This window comes from Mya arenaria, chromosome 8 (genome assembly GCF_026914265.1).
Source record: "Mya arenaria isolate MELC-2E11 chromosome 8, ASM2691426v1".
NCBI classification, from domain to species: domain Eukaryota; kingdom Metazoa; phylum Mollusca; class Bivalvia; order Myida; family Myidae; genus Mya; species Mya arenaria.
The window spans coordinates 23,100,668-23,121,442 of record NC_069129.1 but is presented as its reverse complement, the minus strand read 5'-3'; the positions used below and the strand labels follow the sequence as shown (position 1 = coordinate 23,121,442).

Sequence of the window (20,775 nt, the reverse complement as noted above, 5' to 3'; positions counted from 1 at the left end):
TATACTTGAACATATATCTCGTATGTCAGTATGCTTGAACATATATCTCGTATGTCAGTATGCTTGAACATATATTTCGTATGTCAGTATGCTTGTACGTATAGCTCGTGTGTCAATAAGCATGTACGTATATCTCGAATTTCGGTATGCACGTGTTAATATCTCATTCGTGAGTATGCATATTCGTTTTTATCTCGTTTTCCAGTACGCCTGGTCGAACAATCTGAAGTCCCCTAAAACAAGCTAACCTTATAAGTTTGGTGTTGGTATACGTCGATGTAATTTAGTCCTTTTAAAGGGATTGGGAATATTAAAGGGACATTGTTTTCAAAAACAGTTTTTTGGTTAAGAGGGAAGATAATAAATCTTGTTATGCTTAAAATTTTCACGAGTTTTAGGCCCGGTCATTCTTAATTCGAGTCTGATAGTTTAAAACAAAGTAGAAAGTTCAGTAAGAAGATCCTTTATTAATATAATAACGATAGAAAATATAACATTTTTATTTGATATAGATATTTTAAAATATTTAAAAATCTTTTAAAAGATCACTCGTTACACATACACACTAAATCACATATTCATTAACATATCAGAGGATTTCATATTGCATAGGGACTATATGATTATTCTGCTTAAGTATTATTGCAATTAATAATTGCGAAAATAAACACAGTAAAACATACCAATAATAAGTCTACTAACATCACGCAACTGCTTTATACACAGTTTTGTATCACTTCGTAACATGTCGACGCAGCTGTCAATACAATGATACCAAATATCGGTACCGGTATATATATACTCTTATACATTCTGCTCCCAACTAATCATGTCTAAGAATCATGGCAACGTCTTCGCGTTAATGAATGGAATTAAAACATGTGTGAAGATTGGCTCCGTCGCTTTTAATGCCAACAATCTCTCACTTCACTTACACAAACGTCAAATGAAAACATATAACAACATCATCAAGTTTATATTAACATAATAGGTCAATGATATGTATAACATTCAATCAAGTACAATCGAACCCCATTGGCTCGAAATCGCTTTGCTCGATTTCCCCGTTGGCTCGAACTGGATGTTAAGGATCGAGAAAACAAATTTACCGAATGAAATCACTCCCGCGCCCGGCTCGAATTTCCCGAGACTCGAAGCAATTCGCCGGTCCATTGAACTTCGAGCGAACCGGATTCGACTGTATGCGTACACTGTTAATAACAAAACACATAAAACGTGGAGAAATCTGGTAACTGTTGTCAAGTCAGCTAATACGACTTCTGCTGTTCCTTGAGCCAAGAGTCTTTGGTAAGAACGCCGTCGTCACCATCCATGGTGATATCGATCTGCGCTGTTTCCGCCAGTTGTTCGCTTCCTGGTTGGTTATTATGGTACATCGGGTTAACGAACCCATCGTCTTTGGCACCACCACTGCCAGGCGAATTGGGGAGGCGATCAAATCTGAAAAGTATATGTAATTAACAATAATCTTATCACGTTATTAGAGGGAAAGGACCATGTGTTTTAGGGTCAGCTATCGAAAGAAATAATTTAGTTAAGTTTTGTTTAGTTTAGAGTTATTTATTTAAAGCTGCAATCTCACAGATTTACCCTTTTGCCAACTTTTAAATGTTTTGTCTTGGAATGAGCAATTTTTTGCGTAAATATCTGCAAACCAATAGTAAAAGATTGCTGATTAAAGATGAGATCGCAGATTTTCATATTTCCGTTCGAAAATTAATGTTTTATGGCTTAAACCTAACGGTTTAAGAAAACTGCAAAAACATCAATTTTTGAACTTAAATATAAAAATATGCGATCTCATTTTTTGTCAGCAATTTTATATAACTGGTTTCAATGGATTTTCGCAAAAATTGGCTCGTTCCAAGACAAAATATTAAAAAGTTGTCAAAACGTTCTATCTGTGAGAGTGCAGCTTTAACAACGATTGCGAAACAAGTTACAACACCATTATATTTATCACTCTCTTTGACACGATTTTACGCTAGACGGTGGTCTTGTGTTGTGGGGGAAACCGGAGTACCCGAAAAAAAACACACTTGTCCGGCTTGGTAATTGACGAAACAAACTCACATGCGAGAAACAAGAAATAATTTCGTGTGAAATGCTAAAAAAATGTTTGTTTAATGATAAACATTATCAATGTTCAATATGATTTTTTTTGTAAATCATCATTGAAAATTGTAACAAAGTATGCTCTATTTCTCCGAAAAGCGTTAAAAACGCAATTGAAATTTGAATGGTTTGAGGCTTATATTTACAGAACTATGTTTAATTGCCTTTTTGCCAGCTGGTGGTTGTTAATAAAAGTAAGTAAAATAACTCTAATTGAACAGTTTTAAAAAGTAATATGTTAACGAAACCCTTCTTCCTTGTGATGTTTGCTTATTTCGCGATGACTTCCGTACTTTTAATTGACCAGTCGCCGATTGTCAATCAAGCAATCAGTTTACCTGACCAGTCGCCAATTGTCAATCAAGCAATCAGTTTACCTGACCAGTCGCCAATTGTCAACCAAACAATTAGTTGACCTGACCAGTCGCCGATTGTCAACCAAACAATTAGTTGACCTGACCAGTCGCCAATTGTCAACCAAACAATTAGTTGACCTGACCAGTCGCCGATTGTCAACCAAACAATTAGTTGACCTGACCAGTCGCCGATTGTCAACCAAACAATTAGTTGACCTGACCAGTCGCGGATTGTCAATCAAGCAATCAGTTTACCTGACCAGTCGCCAATTGTCAACCAAACAATCAGTTGACCTGACCAGTCGCCGATTGTCAATTAAAAAAATCAGTACACAAATAACAGGATGATATTTTATAAATAAATAAAAGCAAAAGAATTGCATTCTCCAATGGGTTAACTGAAAACCATCGAAAAGTGGTCTCAAAAAGTTCAAGTATTTGCTTTGGCGACTGGTCAATTGGCTCGAAACAATGAAATTAAAATATTTCAATATTGCAATTCGTATGCACCTAGTTCCATGTTCAAAGTTTCGGTTAGTGAATTGATATATGAGCCGTATTCCGTTCATATAGTCGAATCTTGTTATGTCGAATCCTGATATCTCGATGTTCTTATTATATCGAACTTTTTTAAGAATGGGCTGGGTTTAGTTAGATATGTTTGGTGTTTCGCTTATATCGAATGTTCGATATCTCGAAGTCGTTTCCGTGGTCCTTACGACTTCGACATAGCACATTTTGACTGTATTTTAAAACGTTTGCTGAAAATGCAGGAATGGAAAAACATACTTGACAGGCTGCATCTGGCTAGCATCCACGGTTGAGTATGTGTGGTCGTCTACGCCATAACCTCGCCGATCGGGGGTGGGCGTGGCGCTTGGTGTTGCCCGGTAACCCGGATTCTCTATGGCCACGTCACCTTTGTTATGGAATGATGCCGTGGAGTATGGGACTTCCGAAGACTTCCTCCTAAAGCAAACAGGATTAGGGATCAGAAAAAAAGTACAAAAGGGGACTTTTTGATTCAGCTATGGACCATGAGTTTTAGACACTAAAAAGTCATAGAACTTGGTTTTCGGCTATGAACGTTTTTTAAAAAATCTTGCATTTCGACTTATCGATAATCATATCTTATGGTTATACGGCTAGACCCCAAGCAGAGCTTTTGAAAGAGTGCCTTCTTACGGTTGTACACGGACCGTGCACGAGAATTTTGAGTAATCCCACCAGCCGATGCATTGTATTTAGAAAGGCCATGATAATAATCTAATGTTTATCTTTCGTTTATTTATTTATTTATTTATTTATTTATTTATTTATTTATTAATACATTTATTTGCTCACTTATATATGCAATACATTTATCGTCGCATAAGTCAAATACAGTTACTCTTTTACAGAAAATCTCGTACTGTATCTATTACAAATACCATATATTTACAATGTAGTAAAATTAAATGAAAACAACGTGCTGGATTGAACAAACGTCTCTTTCGTTCAGATAAAGTGATTGCTATGAAATCATGGAGATATCTAGGACAAATACTTGTGTTCTTGGCACACGCGTATTGCCTCACAGACTCTAAATGAGAGACGAGAGACGCCCAGCGTGACAAAACCAACGAAGGCCGCCTGCACATACATTCACACTATCCTTATTAATACAAAGAGCTTCCAAATAGTCAGTTAAAGTGACACTCTTATTCAAAATCAATACATGCACATGTATAACGAACATCATTTTAACTGATATATATTTAACTACTTACTAAATAACGCATTTATGGAAAATATTAATTTCTGATAAAAAGATTGTAACCGTGTATTCAATAGCAGAAAACGCAAAAATATTAAATGATTGGTGAATGCTAAAAGATTTACTGTGGTCTACTGTAGTCTCATAAGGTAGAAATACCGTGTTTTATGCTCATTTTTCAAATTAACCTCGGTATCCTTCATAAGAACCATTGTTCTCAACATTTATTCATCCTTTTAGGAATATTAAAACAATATTATTAATTGTGGTAAATCTTATCTGGGAGTAAGAGTGCATCTTTAACCAAGAGATCACTTGGGATGAATGGGTTATCAGTCTAAATGTAAAGTCACAATTTCTAACAAACTTTAAAATATTAATGATTTGTAGAAATGTTTCGTTTTTTTTATTATTAGATTAAAAGTATCGTCCAACAAAATTTTATATCTTGGACAATGCCATACGTTCGGGAAAACCCCAAAGCATAGGACCAGCTACAAGGGTAAAATTTAACGGAATGATCGTTTCTTCGATGAAACTGACAGAATTCTCGACATTCGGAATACCTCGGCCATTTTCCATCGAAAATATCCTCGGATGTATGTGGGCGGTTTACAATGTCAGAAATCTTAATATTTAACTACGCTGCAAGAAGATCGCGTAGTAATTTCAATTAGGCAGTTAAAATTAATAACTTGACACTTGGAAATCTGAATCATTCATGCAATAATTCAAATCACTGGCAATCAAGAGTTTCACTTTAATGGCAAAATCAGCAAAAATACATGTTATTGGTCAATTAATTAAAACTTTTAAACGTTAAAATGCTTAAATTAATTTATACTTTTATTTAAAAGTAAACGAACCTCTTCTACTAATGTACAGGCATACATCCGAGGTTGATTTCGATAAAAAAAATGGCCGAGGAGTTCCGAATAAGTTTTCAAATATGGAATCACCTAGCGTTTAGTACATGTGCCTTGTAGTGCCGCAAACGTCTAAGACGATGACAAGATGTGGCGCAAAGGCATGCTCAATCCACATATACAGTCAAAAATCGCTATGTCGAAGTCGTTGAGACCTCGGGAAATATTTCGAGATAACGAACATTCGATATAACAGAAATACAAAACATATCTAACTAAACGCAACACATTTTTTAAGAAAATTCGACATAACCAGAACAGAGTTCGACATAGCGAGTTCGACCGTAGTTTACGTTTGACTAAAGGATAAGCTAACTCTAAAGCACCAGTCAATTGTAACCACGGCCCCCCAAGGTCCGGGGGTATACCGGGGATAGCCGGGGAAATGGGCCGTGTTTTTACCTTCCCAATGGCCCGCAGTGCCGGGTGAATGCGATGGTTATATGTACCTTACTTAGGGTCCCTGGGGTGCGGGGGCATTTGGCGGTTATTTTACCATTAGTTCGTTCCCGCAGGGCGTGGGTTTTACCCGGGCTTGGCTGGACCGAGAGTCAAAGTCCCGGCTATTCCCCAGACCTGGAGGGGCCGTGGTTACAATTGACTGGTGTATAACCCTTTTAAAAATACTTTACACAGTTGAAAACACGCTAGGTATAAATATATAGAAAATTCTACAAACGTTTTCGTTACATTTTTTTACCCGTGATAAACAAAGTGTGAACTACGTGTACATGTATGTGCCCTGCATACCTAACACATTACTTACTTTCGAAAGAAGACAAAGGCTATAACCAACACTAGTGCCACAATTATGACGACAAGGATCACAATCCCCGCTGTTGCCCCGGCCTGGGAAATTGCTCCGCCACTTCCGGTCTGGGCATCCGTAACCGCCACGTTAGATGCCTCTGTAAGACAAAATTCAAATATATACAACTAACGTTCTGCCTGTACATACTTTATGCTAATTTCGTCGTCAGTTTTGTTGCATGTAAGATTACGTTGTAAAATGTATTTATTTCAGTTTCAAAATCATGTTACAAAATACTCCTTCATGTATAGTATTTTTTTTTCTTTAAACATGTACACTTTTTTATTTGAACTGCAGGATCGGAATTACTTGAAATCATACATATTGAAAGAATCTAACACTGGTTTGAAGTGTTATTTAGTAAAATTATTCGATGTAACAAATTATTTGAAAATATATACGTTTTCAGTGACACCACGTTTCATACTGTTTGCAGGTTAGCAAATACGGCATTGATATTACGACTTAAGGAAACACAACCAGGTTCCACAAAACAAATCATGAATGTAGGCTGATGTTATTGAAACTTTGTACAAACAATCGTCAATGACCGTGGTCCCAACGCCTTCGACAGAGTAACATTTGACTTTATGTGAATTTTGGATACCTGGGAGCCGTTTCATAAAGAAATATAACCACAACTTTTACGATATCGTAACTTGGAAGGTAAGGTTTTTGAATCATTTTAAAAGGGTTTTATTAGGAGAAAAAATACCGAAAACAACACTGGACACTAGCTTTGTTTGGGCTTGGGAGATTACAATATATACGTCCGAATTAAGGTAGAACCAAAAATATTAGCATAATATTCATTTTACGGATAATGGGTCCATCTAATCTACGCTCGTATCGTACTACCGCTTTTTGAAGGAGTATTCCTGACTAGTCATACTTTTTCAAAACTACTGGTTGGAGAGCAGAAGCCGGCGGAAAGCAGTAGCCGTCAATCGCTTTTTATTCGTGTTTTTTTTTTTAAATCTTCTTACAATGGTAAAAAAGAACCGTATCCAAGCAACACCATTTGCATCAAATCCAACACAAAGCGTACGTTTAAACATTTTATTTACAAAAAGTATTGGAAATGTCAAAAAGTTCGCCAACTTTCTCGTGGGGGAGAGAACGTGAATGTTACTGCGCATGCGCAATTGAATAAATTTGCATATCTAATTATAGCACTAGCATTTAGCGACAGTCAAGTGTTGGTTATGAACGATTATTCGTCGATGAATCACAGCAAAATGTATTTTTTAAAAAGCCCATTGAAATGATATGTTCATATTGCCCGTCAATCGCTTTCAAACAATATTGAGACATATTCAAAATTTTATGTACGTATCCATGGTGTGGTTTTAGACGCGTTGTTAAAGCGAGACTACTCCAGCGCTTGGTTACCAGTATTACTTCCCTGTTCAATAGAGGCGCGTCCAGGGGAAATTATACTTAATAAGCCGATAAATATCGGTTTTATAGTCAAGGAGCGGTACTGAAATAAAACTGCCGGGTACTGCTTCTCATAATCCGTAAATTGGCACTAATTGATTACCCCCTTTGTGGCCCCAATTAGGCACGCGCTTCGTGACGACACAAATTTTAATATTGTAAAGTTAGTAGACCTTGACCCCTAGTTTAATAAAATGTAAGTATTATTTCCGTTACATTTCGACCTACCGAGAAAATCTTCAAAAACATGCAAAAACTGCCGGCTACTACTCTCCAACATTTTTTTTAACATTTATTTGATTGTATGATTAAAAGATTCAATTAAATTGGTAACCCAGACATGATATTTAACTAAAAATATTAATACAACCCGTTAGTCGTACGCCAGTTCATAAGATGACCTCAAGCCTTCAAGGTAATTTATTTTATACTCGAGCGTATAAATAATCAACAAGCTATGCCCTTGCATATGGTACCGACATCATATGGGGTCACTAGGCATACCCATTTGACATAACTACGGATGACGAGATGAAATATCAAGCTTATTTACACGGGGGACCAATGGTATAAAACTGGGCTGGTATTCAATATTGGTCTTAATTGGATCCAAAAACGATGTAGCTAATCGGATTGCGTGCCATAAATAACGGACCTATACAGTGAATGGATTCAATCATGTATGACCATAAGATTTACTGTAGTTGCATATTGAATACCAACCCTGGATAACGTATTCCCAGGATATCGTATGGTATAAAACTTGGCTGGTATTCAATATTGGTCTTAATTGGATCCAAAAACGATGTAGCTAATCGGATTGCGTGCCATAAATAACGGACCTATACAGTGAATGGAGTCAATCAAGTTTGACCATAAGTTGCATATTGAATACCAACCATTGACAACTTATCCGCAGGTTATTTTTTCGTTAGTGTGCACATTTAAGTAATTTAAACGGTCAACAGACATCATTGGATAATTATTGACCGATCAATAAACAATAGACTAACTTTAACCAAACCAAAGAGTTAACTGGTGGTGCACAATCACACATCTTTTACTTTGCCTCTCTTTCATTTCTTCTTCGTTTTTCTCATACTATATTATTTTTTTCTACTTCAATACAGTTAATTAATTTAGAATAAAGTTTTTTTTCTTAAGTAAAGGTTGTTGCATTTAAAGTCTCTCATTCAGTTACCTAAATTTTAAACATTATTTAATATGAGCTTGTGTATTAATATAAATATAACTTCATCACTAATATCTGCCTCAAATGCTAATTGTAATTTATCATACCAGGGAAAGGAACTCTATTAGTTTATTTCTACCGTTCCATCCTGAAATTTGATTATGTATTTGTATTGAAATGTTGATAAATTTTGCTCAATAAAATATGTTTAAACCAACCGGTTTTATACAATTGGTTGCTGAATCTCTAAGATGGACACGTGTTACAATAAATTTCTCGTGCCACTCACCTAAGCAGACGTTTGTTTGGTTCCACGTGCCATCTGCGCGGCAAGTTAACATGGTAACGTTTGAGTGTTTTTCAAAGGAACTGCTGCACGAGTATCCGCATTTGCTGTTGAGCTTGAAGTCACAGTCCTTTTGAATGGTAACGGATCCAAATGACATGTCGCATTTAACTTCTGAAATGTAAAAACACGCAAAAAATGAATATTAGTTTTCCCATTGCAGTAAAAAGGGATATTTACTCTTTAAAATGCAAAATGATTTATAAAATTTGGTCGACATTACTGTTCAATGTTTTTAACATTTAATTCCATCTTTTGTGTGTCATGTTTGTAACATTTTAAAATGGAAAACAAGTCCAATTGTTAATAACTTTTCTAACCTTGGGCCGATTTTTCTGATATTTGTTAAAGTTAACATCGTTGTTAACGGCATCGACGTTAACTTTTGAAGGTTAACTATTTTATGGTGAGATCATATAAAAACAAACAAAGCTGAATAAGTTGTCCAAAGATCACATGTATGTCCATGTTTTTATTAAGAGCAATAATGATTCAGTTGATAAAACAGTTAACTTAAACAAAGTGCTGATTAATCGGCCCAATATGTAAATTATTATATAACTAGTAAAGTGATAGAAAAAACACTGAAAATTGTGTAAAGTCACATTGTTATTATAAAAACATTCAAACTTTATCAAAGGCCACGTTTAGTTTTACCTTGACAAGCATTCTGTGGGTGCCATGTAAGGTCTTTTCTACAGATCACCTCATCTAAGCTGGGTAATGCCTTGTATCCGCTGTTACAGGTGTATTTGCAAGGCGTCCCGACCGAGCGGGTGTTACAATTAGTGGTGTTTCCGTATCGTAGTGCATTTTCTGGGCACGTTTTCACTGAAATTTACACCAATGATTGTTTAAGGATTGACAAATACATGCAGGGCCAAAAAAAACGGGTAGTGAAGGTAGGCTTTTTATTTTTTGCATTTATTTTTTATTAGGCTTTATAAAAGAACATTTGTCATCATTGGAGAATTATGTTAAAGTAATATTATGGCTTTAAAGGTTTTAAACAACATATTAAAACACACACATAAAAGAATAACATTTATTTTTTTATTTTTTAACAACTGACTATTAAAACGGCGTGGTCAGCGCCTGTTTCGTAGTTAGGGTCGGGTAATCCAAACCAAATGTATTTTTAGGCCCAGTCGGGACCAGAGTATTTAATACAATTCTTAACCATATCCTCATTAATTTTATTCCATTCAGTTCATTTATCAATATTTCAGGTCCATTTATTCAGATAATTCTTAAAGGGTTTTGGAATATTCTGTCAAATCCAGATATATTCGTAACGAAAGTAGCTTTATTAATGGTCAACATTTTCTTTTGTCCAATGAGAAGGCATTGTATTTCACAAGTGTTCCAATGCACTCATTTAAGTAAATCACCAAACCAGTTGATTCATACTGATAAATTATAGATAAAAATCAGGTTAGGCGAAATATATCATCGGCCCGGTTAGTGGGTAGTTCACACAATAAAATGTGGAACACTAAACAGTTAAAGGTTGTTAGTATGTATTTACACAAAACAAATGGTTATGCAACTATGTCGCATCAAACCATATATTTCTGTAAAAACATACTAACAAACATTGACCGTTGGTACTATCTTGCAATATATCAATGATTTATCACAGTCCTCCGTTTAAAGGCGTTTCAACAAATTTACTATACTGAAAAGGGACATTTCAAGTCAGGATACTTTATTTGAAGAACATTATTTCACACGAACAAACATCATCGTTTACCCCCAAATACACTTCTGCGCCATGCTTCGTTGTGTATGAAGTGTAACGGAAGAAAGTATACGTAACTCCGACGTTGTTCCAACGTTAGCATTCCGACGTTGTTCCAAAGTCGGAGTCTGACGTCTAAAAAAACTTTCATTTTCAAATAATATATAGAGGATATTTGTTTATTTCAGTGTAAGATCGTATTTTATTTCACGAGTGTCATAGAAAAACATATTTTCACGAGTGGCGAAGCCACGAGTGAAAATGTAGTTTTTTTTATGATCACGAGTGAAATTAAATACGATCTTACACTGAAATAAACAAATTTTCTGTTTCTTTTATGCTTATTTTCGGAGTTTTATTTGTTTTTTTTATTTATTTCTGAATTACCCCCTTTTTTGAAAAGGGTGGGCTTTACGCCGCTACCCGTGGGGCGCCCCTCATGCATAATTATAGCTGTCAACTTTTCTACTTTCGGTTTGCTGAGAAATAGTTCTCTGCTATTCATTCTTATTGCTTAATATTCGCTCGTTTTTTATTGCAAAGCTTTATGAATAGTAAACATGAAGTATTATTAGTGCACTAATGTTCCAAAAAATAATGAAAACACTTTTTATTTTAACCAAATTACTACGCCGCTATTTATAGAATGAAAATTTGGAAGGTCAAATGTGTTAGCAAAACAAATGTGGATACTCATTGGATTTTAACCATTCTTCTTAGTTTAAGACTGCATATACGCGTGTTTTTAAAGTAAGTTAATATTCAGTCATCTTACTGTCAGAGACCAGTCTGTTTCGCTTTAAAATGTTTGTTTTCCGGAAGAGTAAATGCCACGCTAGTTTGTTGACACATTTTGAGATGTGGGTGGGGTAAAAAATATCGGATCTATCTGTAAATTGTTGTGTGAATTCTCCAGGAAGCTCATTTTACGTACCACGACGGTTAACAGTTCAAAATAAATTTGAACGATGCTATAAAATTTTATTTATGTTCGAACAGTGGTTTTTGTCTGTAATTTGTTTGGAATGAAAGCAAATGTTCGAACATTCAGCTTCAAAGATCAGTAAAATGTTTGATAAACGGGATAACCGGTAATAAACGGTAATAAACGGTAAGTTGTTAATTTCCAATTATATATTTATTTAAATTTATAAAATATTTCTTTATTTTTTAAAACATTTTTTTGACATAATTTACTGAAGTCCAGTGTTCTGTTTTGACCAAGGCAAGTACATGTAACAACAAAGGATTTAAAAGTAGTTCTGAAAATTGATATTTTCACTCCTTATTTTGCAGTGAAAATATCAAATTGATATTTTCACTGTTGTTATTTCACTGTTAAACCCCATATTTCATCGTAAAGCATGAAAGAAACGACGTTTAACCAACGTCAATTTCTGACGATGTTACAACGTCTATCTAACGTCAATTGTTTGCTGGGTACTTTGGTCGCCGACGACGATCAGCGAATGATATATTCATTTACATTGCATTCATCAGCGTCGAATAAAAAATAAAGGAATGGGTCGATAGAGGGTAAAATACTTACATATGCAAGGCTGGTCACTTTTAACTACCCACTGTCCGTTCACTCCACACGTGAGTGACGGTAGTTTACTGTTGAGGGTGTACCCGTCCGCGCATGTGTACTTGCACAATTTTCCGGCGCTGACGTCACAGTTAGCGGCTATTTGCGCTAATCCATTCATAAGCGTCATCGGACATTGTGGCACTACATTAAAAATGGAAGAAATTACTTGTAGACAAATGGCACTTGTTATGGATAAGATTGTTCTGCAAGTTTCCGCATGCCACGCCAAGGAGTAACATTATGCGTTATCAGTGTGTGTATACCACGTGATAAATTACGTCATAAATGTAACGTCGGAAGGCAATATTTAGCTTCAAATGAAGTCTTTAAACAAAGATAACTTGACTACTTGTTCACCATTTTAAATGAAACAAATGCAGTCTACGCCGCTTACAACGCCTCGCCTTCGGTCTTGTTCTAGAGTTTGATTGAGAGTTTAGTTTCTTAAAACACTTCGACAAACCTTTTCACAATACGGCCGTCTGATGGAGCGCTGTCAAAACATTATTTGGAAACAGGTTTGTCCAAGTTTTTGAGTTTTGAGCAAACGTATCACCTAATCAAACTCCGTAATGAAACGAAGGCGGGGCTCTCAAAGCGGCAAAGACTGCCCTTTGTTTCATTTAAACTGGTGAAGAAAAAGAAAAGTTATCTTTGTTTTAAGCTATCATTCGAAGCAAAATGTTGCCTTCTGACGTAGCATTTATGATGTAATTTATCACGTGGTTTACATACACTGGTTATTATATCCTTGATATGTAATGCTATGCTTGGGATGAACAGCGCCTAAATAGCGAATGTTTCTATATCATAACAAGGCCAATTTACAGTATCATGCATCATTTTCCTCGTCTAGTTTTTTCCTAGAATGATATTATTAACTCACGTTTACAGAAATTGTTGACATCAATATTCCATTTTCCTGTATTTAGACAAACAGCATGGTCAAACGCAGCTTTGTAGCCATTTGTACATGTGTATTCACATCGGTAGCCAGGGTAACGGTTGCACGTGTTTAATTGGGCATTCGGAACGACTGCTGGACAACGGATTTCTGCAAAAAATAAAGGGAATCATGTAATTTCAAAGATATACAAAATATGATACGTTTTGGAGGGCAGATTCCTGGATTTTAAATTCTACATATAGAGCATGTAAACGCAGTTTTGGTTAAGTTAAACAGTTTATGGATAGCAGTAAAATGTACAAATTGTCTACGCCCTTGTTTTATTTTTAATCATATTAAAGGCATAATAAATGATCATGACTAATACCCAGACTATATTGATGTTCGTTTAAGGAATGAATTGCGGGGTTGATGTCATTATCGGGGTATGAACGCAACTGGGCTGGTCAAAGTGTGTGAAGCCCTAAACTGTGGACTATGCTGTATAATTAACATTAATACACTGTCGTGTCAATAATAACTTTGACATAACACCTTTGGGTGTGCATCGTCTTCCATGGAATCCCAAAGTATGTTGAGGTTGAGGCCTAGGGTACCCCAATAAGATGTGCTATTTTAGTCATGGGCGGTCCACGATTTGATATTTCCTAGAGATCACAACTTAGTCTTGAACGGTCTTCCCCTTGAAGCATAGAATATGCTGCATAAATGAATAAGTAGATTTGAGGGTTCTTACGCTATAATATTTTGTCTAAATTTAGTCTTGAATTGTGCACTTTGGTGTAATATTTACTTATTTATATGGACATGAAACGTTAATTTTATGGCGTCACATTGGGAATGGGACGTCTTCCATGTTAGCCTAAAATATGTTAACACCTAAACAAATGCGCGGTTAAAATAATTCTAAAACTGTGCATTTTGTAATACATACACACGACAGAGCCTTGGAAACTATCCCGGAATACGGTGAAGATGTTTGCCGTTACATAATGTCGTATCCCAGAGAGCAATGCTGATTTGTGATAAATGCATATTTATATACTTGATGTATGCTTATTAATGACAGGCTTTGATAAATTACCGCTTCAAATGGCCACATTCAGGAAAGGATACTAACACATTCATAACTTTACAAAATGTGACCATATTTTTAAATATAATTTATTCAAGACATATATTGTATATATGTAGCATACGTTTATAGACCTTAACATAAAGATAATGCTACTTATCTTGATCTTAAAGTAAACATATTGGATACTCGACAACACAGCTTAACGAAAAGCCCTCTTCTCCCTGTTAAGTAATCACTGTTTTCTCTCCTGCACCCCTTATACCATCCAAAATGTTACCCCTGTGTACCCTCCGTTAATAAGGATGTTCGGTAGCAGTCAATCGTTTGGTCATCATTCGATTGTTCGTCGTAAGATGCGAATCGGGGATCCCAAATTTTTATCTATAAGGCATTGAAGGTAAATTTCGGCAAAATCTGTCCCTAAAAAATATAAAGCTATTGTTTTTGTTAAACAGGTACTATGTAACGACTGTTTCTTATATAGAACTTATTTAAATTCGAAACTGTGCTAGAAACACCCTCAATTTCAAATCTTAAGCTAAGCTTTAAAGCTGCACTCTCACAGATTGAACGCTTTGACAACTTTTTTTTTTTTTGTCTTGATTACGAGATTTCTTTTGAGTAAGTATCTGCAAACCAATGATAAAAGACTGCTGACAAAAGATCAGATCGCAGCTTTATATATTTCCGTCCCAAAATTGATGTTTTATGCATTTTTCTTTAACCGTAAGTAACGGTTTAAGCCATAAACATTAAATTTGGAATGGAACTATGAAGATCTGCGATCTGACTTTTTGTAAGCAGTCTTTAATCACTGGTTAGCAGATATTCACGCAATATTTTCCAATTCCAAGGCAAAAATAAAACAAATGGAAAACGGTAATTCTGTGAGATTGCAGCTTTAAACCTGATGTCTGCAACCCGGTGTTAATCAATCTCCAACGCAGTGTTCTCCATTAACAAGCAGAATAGGTCCCTGCATATGCCTGGAATGCAAATTCCTACCACTCTTGCAATATTCATGGTAATTGAACATAAACTCGTGAATGCCTCGAACATGAGCCATCACAGCATATTGAGGCATAAGGCAATGCTCACGTGTTAATGTACTCAAACCAGACTTTTCCGAATACAATGGTATATTCGAGATTGAAGAGATTCCAAATGCCGACCACCTTAGCATAGTGGCAATAGCCATGATAATTTTAAGCAAACGTGTCAATGCCTAGAACATGAGCCATGAAAGCGTATTATTATTATCTATAGTTCACATTATAGGCCCTGAACCTAGTTTATCACTACACTTTCTGTTAGGGACCCCTTAGTCGAAAATTCGATTTTCGAGCTCTATTTTCGGCTACTCAGTACAACAGCTCCAGCGATATAAATGCATCATAAAGTAAGGCTCGTGGCCTAGTTCATCCATGTACACTTATCGTTATGTCCATATTCAGACACTGTTATGGTGTTAGGTAAAATTTTTGGGTCAGTTTGTCCCTATCCCGCATAGCCTGCCTAAAATTCTAGGGTATTCACATGTGCCATCACCTAGGGCCAGGTCTCGGCTACACAGTGACATAGGTCCCTATGGTCCCCTTACTCGTTTCTGCGAGAACGAGTCTTACATGTATGGTAGGGGTCAGTAGGGCTTATATTGCCCATATACGCACAATGTTGGGCTAAGGACGGGGCCAGACTAAAATCCTCGTAGTATTAACAGTTTCCCTTGGATACAGTGACATTGGTCCCGTTGCTCGTTTTTAAGGCATCCGCACCATAACAGTGTCTGAATATGGGCCAAATTGGCATTGGGGATCGAGTTCATGTCCCTATCCCGCATAGCCTGCCTAAAATCCTAGGGTATTAACATGTGCCATCACCTAGGGCCAGGTCTCGGCTACACAGTGACATAGGTCCTTATGGTCCCCTTGCTCGTTTCTGCGAGAACGAGTCTTACATGTTTCCTCGAGAATATTGCATGTCCTCTTATTGTATTGATTTTGAATATATATACGCGGTGATATGGTGATACGGTGCTACGGTGCTAACTTCACGCACATACAATATCTGCAGTACCCATACCCCGTGAAGATATCCCTGAGCTCAAGACGCTCACAAGGCTCTACGTTCCAATTCCTTGAAAAACATTGTTGACATTCTCAGTTGAACATTATGAATTTTAAGATTTGATTTTTTTTTTCATGAAAACTGGTGTGAACGCTAGTTTCAAAGTACAACTGTTGAAGGTTTTGAAATCTGAGTGTTTGAGTTTCATGAAGCCTAGATTTTTTCAGGGATGAAGCCTATGGTTCGTTTATGAAATCTTGAGATCCCTTCTAGAAAACTTATAGATTTTCAAAATTTTCGATACAAATTTTTGTTCAGACCATGAAATTGCAATTCAGAGTTGCATTATTTTTGTACATATGGCTTATGAGTGTCAGTTTGATCTTGAACTAAGGCGAAGCTGAATGCTTTCATACCAAACAAATAACAGAGGAAAACAACTGTTCGAGCATAAATATATTTTTATATCATCGTTCTTATGTATTTAGAACTGTTTGTTGTTGTAATACTTAATACGAGCTTCCCGGAAAATTCACCCAACAATTTACTGATTATTTTTTACCCCACCCACGCCTCAAAATTTGTCAACAAACAAGCGTGGTCCTCATCATTACCTGGAAATCGAGCTGTCTTCAAGCAAAACAGACTGGTCTCTGACAGACAGATGACTGAAAATCCATGTGTAATGAAACACACTCTAACACTAAGAAAAATGTTTTATATCCAATGATTATCCGCAATTCTTTTGCTAACACATTCAACCTTTTAAATTTTCATTCAATAAATGGCGGAGTAGTAATTTGGTTATGTATTCATGCTCCGCTTAAAATAAAGGTGTTTTCATTAAACATTTTGGAACATATGTGCACTCGTAAAACTTCATTGATTACTGGTCATAAAACCTTAGCACTAAAAACGAGCGAATAATTAACTATAAAAAAGAATATAAGAGAACTTTTTCTCAACATACCGGAAATAGAAAATTGACAGCTACGTATTTTATTTCACTCGTGATCAAAGAAAACCTATTTTTTCACTTGTGGCTTTCCCACTCGTTAAAATATGTATTTCTATTACACTTGTGAAATAAAATGCACTAAATTAAACAAATATCCTCTTTTTAATCTGGTAAATTTTGGTTTCAATAATGACAATGGATTTATACAACAAGAGGCCCAAGAGGGACTATGCTCTACTGGCATGGCTCTCGTGGTCATTTTCAGTCCAGAGCATGTCCGTATGAGTAATGGGCAACAAATATATAGTTCACTTTTTGTGTTTGGGTTAGCTGAAAACGCTGTCCGTTCAACATCTGAGGACAGAAGTGTTGTAAGCAGATTAGTTGCATGAACTATTTTAATATGGGCCAAGTTAAGGTAATCTGATGGTAAACAAATATGCTTTCAAAACTGTACTCATGGTCAAAATTTCATTGCTGTAGCTTTAATAATTAAAAAGTAAGTTAAAAGGTTTTCCTAGACGGTCATCATATGATACTCCACAACAAATCTCAAAGGTATGGGCCTCGTGGTTTGAAACAAGAATATTTTGAAAATATTTTTTACATAAGTCTCTAGGAAACTTGTGACCCCCAGGGCAGTGCCAATTTTGACCCAAGGGGCATTATTTGAACAACCATGGTAGTGGACTTCTAAATTAAGCCTTGTTCAAAATAGCAAGGATCTGCATAGCTGTTCAGCCAAAAAGGTTTTTAACATTTCCCAATTTAAATATACCAAACCTGTGAACCCAGGGGCGTGGCCAATAATGACCCCAGGGGAATAATTTGAACAAACATTCACAAGCAATTGTGACTTGACATTTAAAATTAGCGAAAAATAGACTTCGCTCATGTAGACTTGGCTAAACATAGACTTTGCTAAAAATAGCATTTTTTTTACTTTTAAGACCCATAATCTAGGCATGCATGGGCGGATCTGGCTAGTTTTCAATAGGAATCGAGTTTTAATAAATATCTAAATACTGTACAAGTTTCATCGAGATAAAATCAGAAATGAAGACTGTATCGCGTTCACAAGCAATTGTTTACTGACGCACTGATTTTTTTATACTTTCAAGGCCCATAATCTAGACATGCATGGGCGGATCTGGCTGGTTTTCAAAAAAACACGAGCACTAATAGATATCTAAATACTGTACAAGTTTCATCGAGATACAATCAAAACTGAAGACTGTACCGCGTTCACAAGCAATTTTTACCGACGCACATACTAGTACACATTACCATCACATAAGCTCTTCTGGCCTTTGGCCAGTAGAACTGAAAATGATAAATGCCTAATTTCAAAACAGATTAAGCATTCTTTTAGTTTTGATTTACAAATGATAGAGCCCTACATTAATAAAGTGCTTAAAATCATGGTTCGTTTTGACAACTTTTCAAAAATTCCAAAGTTTTGACTTTGCATTTTCACTATAGTGAATTCGCGTTTTAGCTATGTATCTACCTAAGCGCATTTGCGTTTAAGCGATGTAGTTTTTTCACACTTAGTACCCCCTTGTAGTATAATTTTTATTGATTTTAGAACGATTAAACTGAATCACAAAATTAAGCACAACAAGTGACGATGTACATATATTTTAGGGTGACGAACTTTTTTGACAACTCGCCTTGAGTTTTTTTAAGAAGGATACACAAAAATATGCCTGATACTGAATTGAAATCAATAAATACAACAAATATTCATATTGGTTTATTATCATTTATTTCCACTAGAAAAGCATTTGATTTAAACAAGATCCATAGGTTCATTGTCCTTGTCCAACATATCAACTCTCATCGATTCGATTTGTTGGGGGGAGGTATTGCTGAAGTCTATTTTTTCACAATGTTATCCATCTCACAGTTTTTCCACTTTTCTTTTCTTTCCAGCATTGGACTTGGAATCGTTCAAATCCATCTGCGGTGTGAACAATTCATAAACATTTATGAACATTTCCTTGTCCAACACTCATGGATTCGGTTTGTTGCGGGGGATTCGGTTTGTTGCGGGTTGGTATGTTTCCATTACAAGTGTTGGTATGTGTCCAATACCAGTGTTGGTATGTGTCCAATATGGTGTTGGTATGTTTCCATTACAAGTGTAGGTGTGTGTCCAATACAAGTGTAGGTGTGTGTCCAATACAAGTGTTGGTATGTTTCCATTACAAGTGTTGGTATGTGTCCAATACCAGTGTTGGTATGTGTCCAATACAAGTGTAGGTGTGTGTCCAATACAAGTGTAGGTGTGTGTCCAATACAAGTGTTGGTATGTGTCCAATACAAGTGTAGGTATGTATCCAATAAAAGTGTAGGTGTGTGTCCAATACAAGTGTAGGTATGTGTCCAATACAAGTGTAGGTATGTTTCCAATAAAAGTGTAGGTATGTGTCCAATACAAGTGTAGGTATGTGTCCAATACAAGTGTAGGTATGTGTCCAATACAAGTGTAGGTATGTGTCCAATACAAGTGTAGGTATGTGTCCAATACAAGTGTAGGTATGTGTCCAATACAAGTGTAGGTATGTGTCCAATACAAGTGTAGATATGTATCCAATAAAAGTGTAGGTATGTGTCCAATACAAGTGTAGGTATGTGTCCAATACAAGTGTAGGTATGTATCCAATGCAAGTGTAGGTATGTGTCCAATACAAGTGTAGGTATGTGTCCAATACAAGTGTAGGTATGTGTCCAATACAAGTGTAGGTATGTATCCAATAAAAGTGTAGGTGTGTGTCCAATACAAGTGTAGGTGTGTGTCCAATACAAGTGTAGGTGTGTTTCCAATACAAGTTCCTCGTACATCATTGTGTATTTACACATTCCTCGTACATCAGTGTGTATTTACAAATTCCTCGTTCATCAGAGTGTATGTAAACTTTCCTGGTACATAAGTGTGTATGTGCACATTCCTCGTACAACAGTGTGGATGTGCACATTCCTCGTACATCAGTGTGTATGTACACATTCCTCGTACATCAGTGTGTATGTGCACATTCCTGGTACATCAGTGTGTATGTGCACATTCCTGGTACATCAGTGTGTATGTGCACATTCCTGGTACATCAGTGTGCATGTGCACATTCCTGGTACATCAGTGTGTATGTGCACATTCCTGGTACATCAGTGTGTATGTGCACATTCCTGGTACATCAGTGTGTATGTGCACATTCCTGGTACATCAGTGTGTATGTGCACATTCCTGGTACATCAGTGTGCATGTGCACATTTTTGGTACATCAGTGTGCATGTGCACATTCCTCGTACATCAGTGTGTATGTGCACATTCCTGGTACAACAGTGTGGATGTGCACATTCCTGGTACATCAGTGTGTATGTGCACATTCCTGGTACATCAGTGTGTATGTGCACATTCCTGGTACATCAGTGTGTATGTGCACATTCCTGGTACATCAGTGTGTATGTGC

The 20,775-nt window shown here is 36.2% G+C and overlaps 1 protein-coding gene across 1 annotated transcript; it reads right to left on the bottom strand.

Moving 5' to 3' along the window:
• Positions 1-1,045: 1,045 nt before the first annotated feature.
• LOC128243882 (uncharacterized) lies at positions 1,046-13,344 on the bottom strand. Its single transcript, XM_052961867.1, has 7 exons — positions 13,182-13,344; positions 12,254-12,436; positions 9,621-9,794; positions 8,907-9,077; positions 5,941-6,082; positions 3,282-3,461; positions 1,046-1,461 (listed from the first exon to the last, which is right to left on the bottom strand). The coding sequence occupies exons 2-7, from the start codon at positions 12,420-12,422 to the stop codon at positions 1,269-1,271; spliced, it is 1,029 nt and encodes a 342-aa protein (XP_052817827.1). The 5' UTR covers positions 12,423-12,436; positions 13,182-13,344; the 3' UTR covers positions 1,046-1,268.
• Between the last annotated feature and the right edge of the window lie 7,431 nt (positions 13,345-20,775).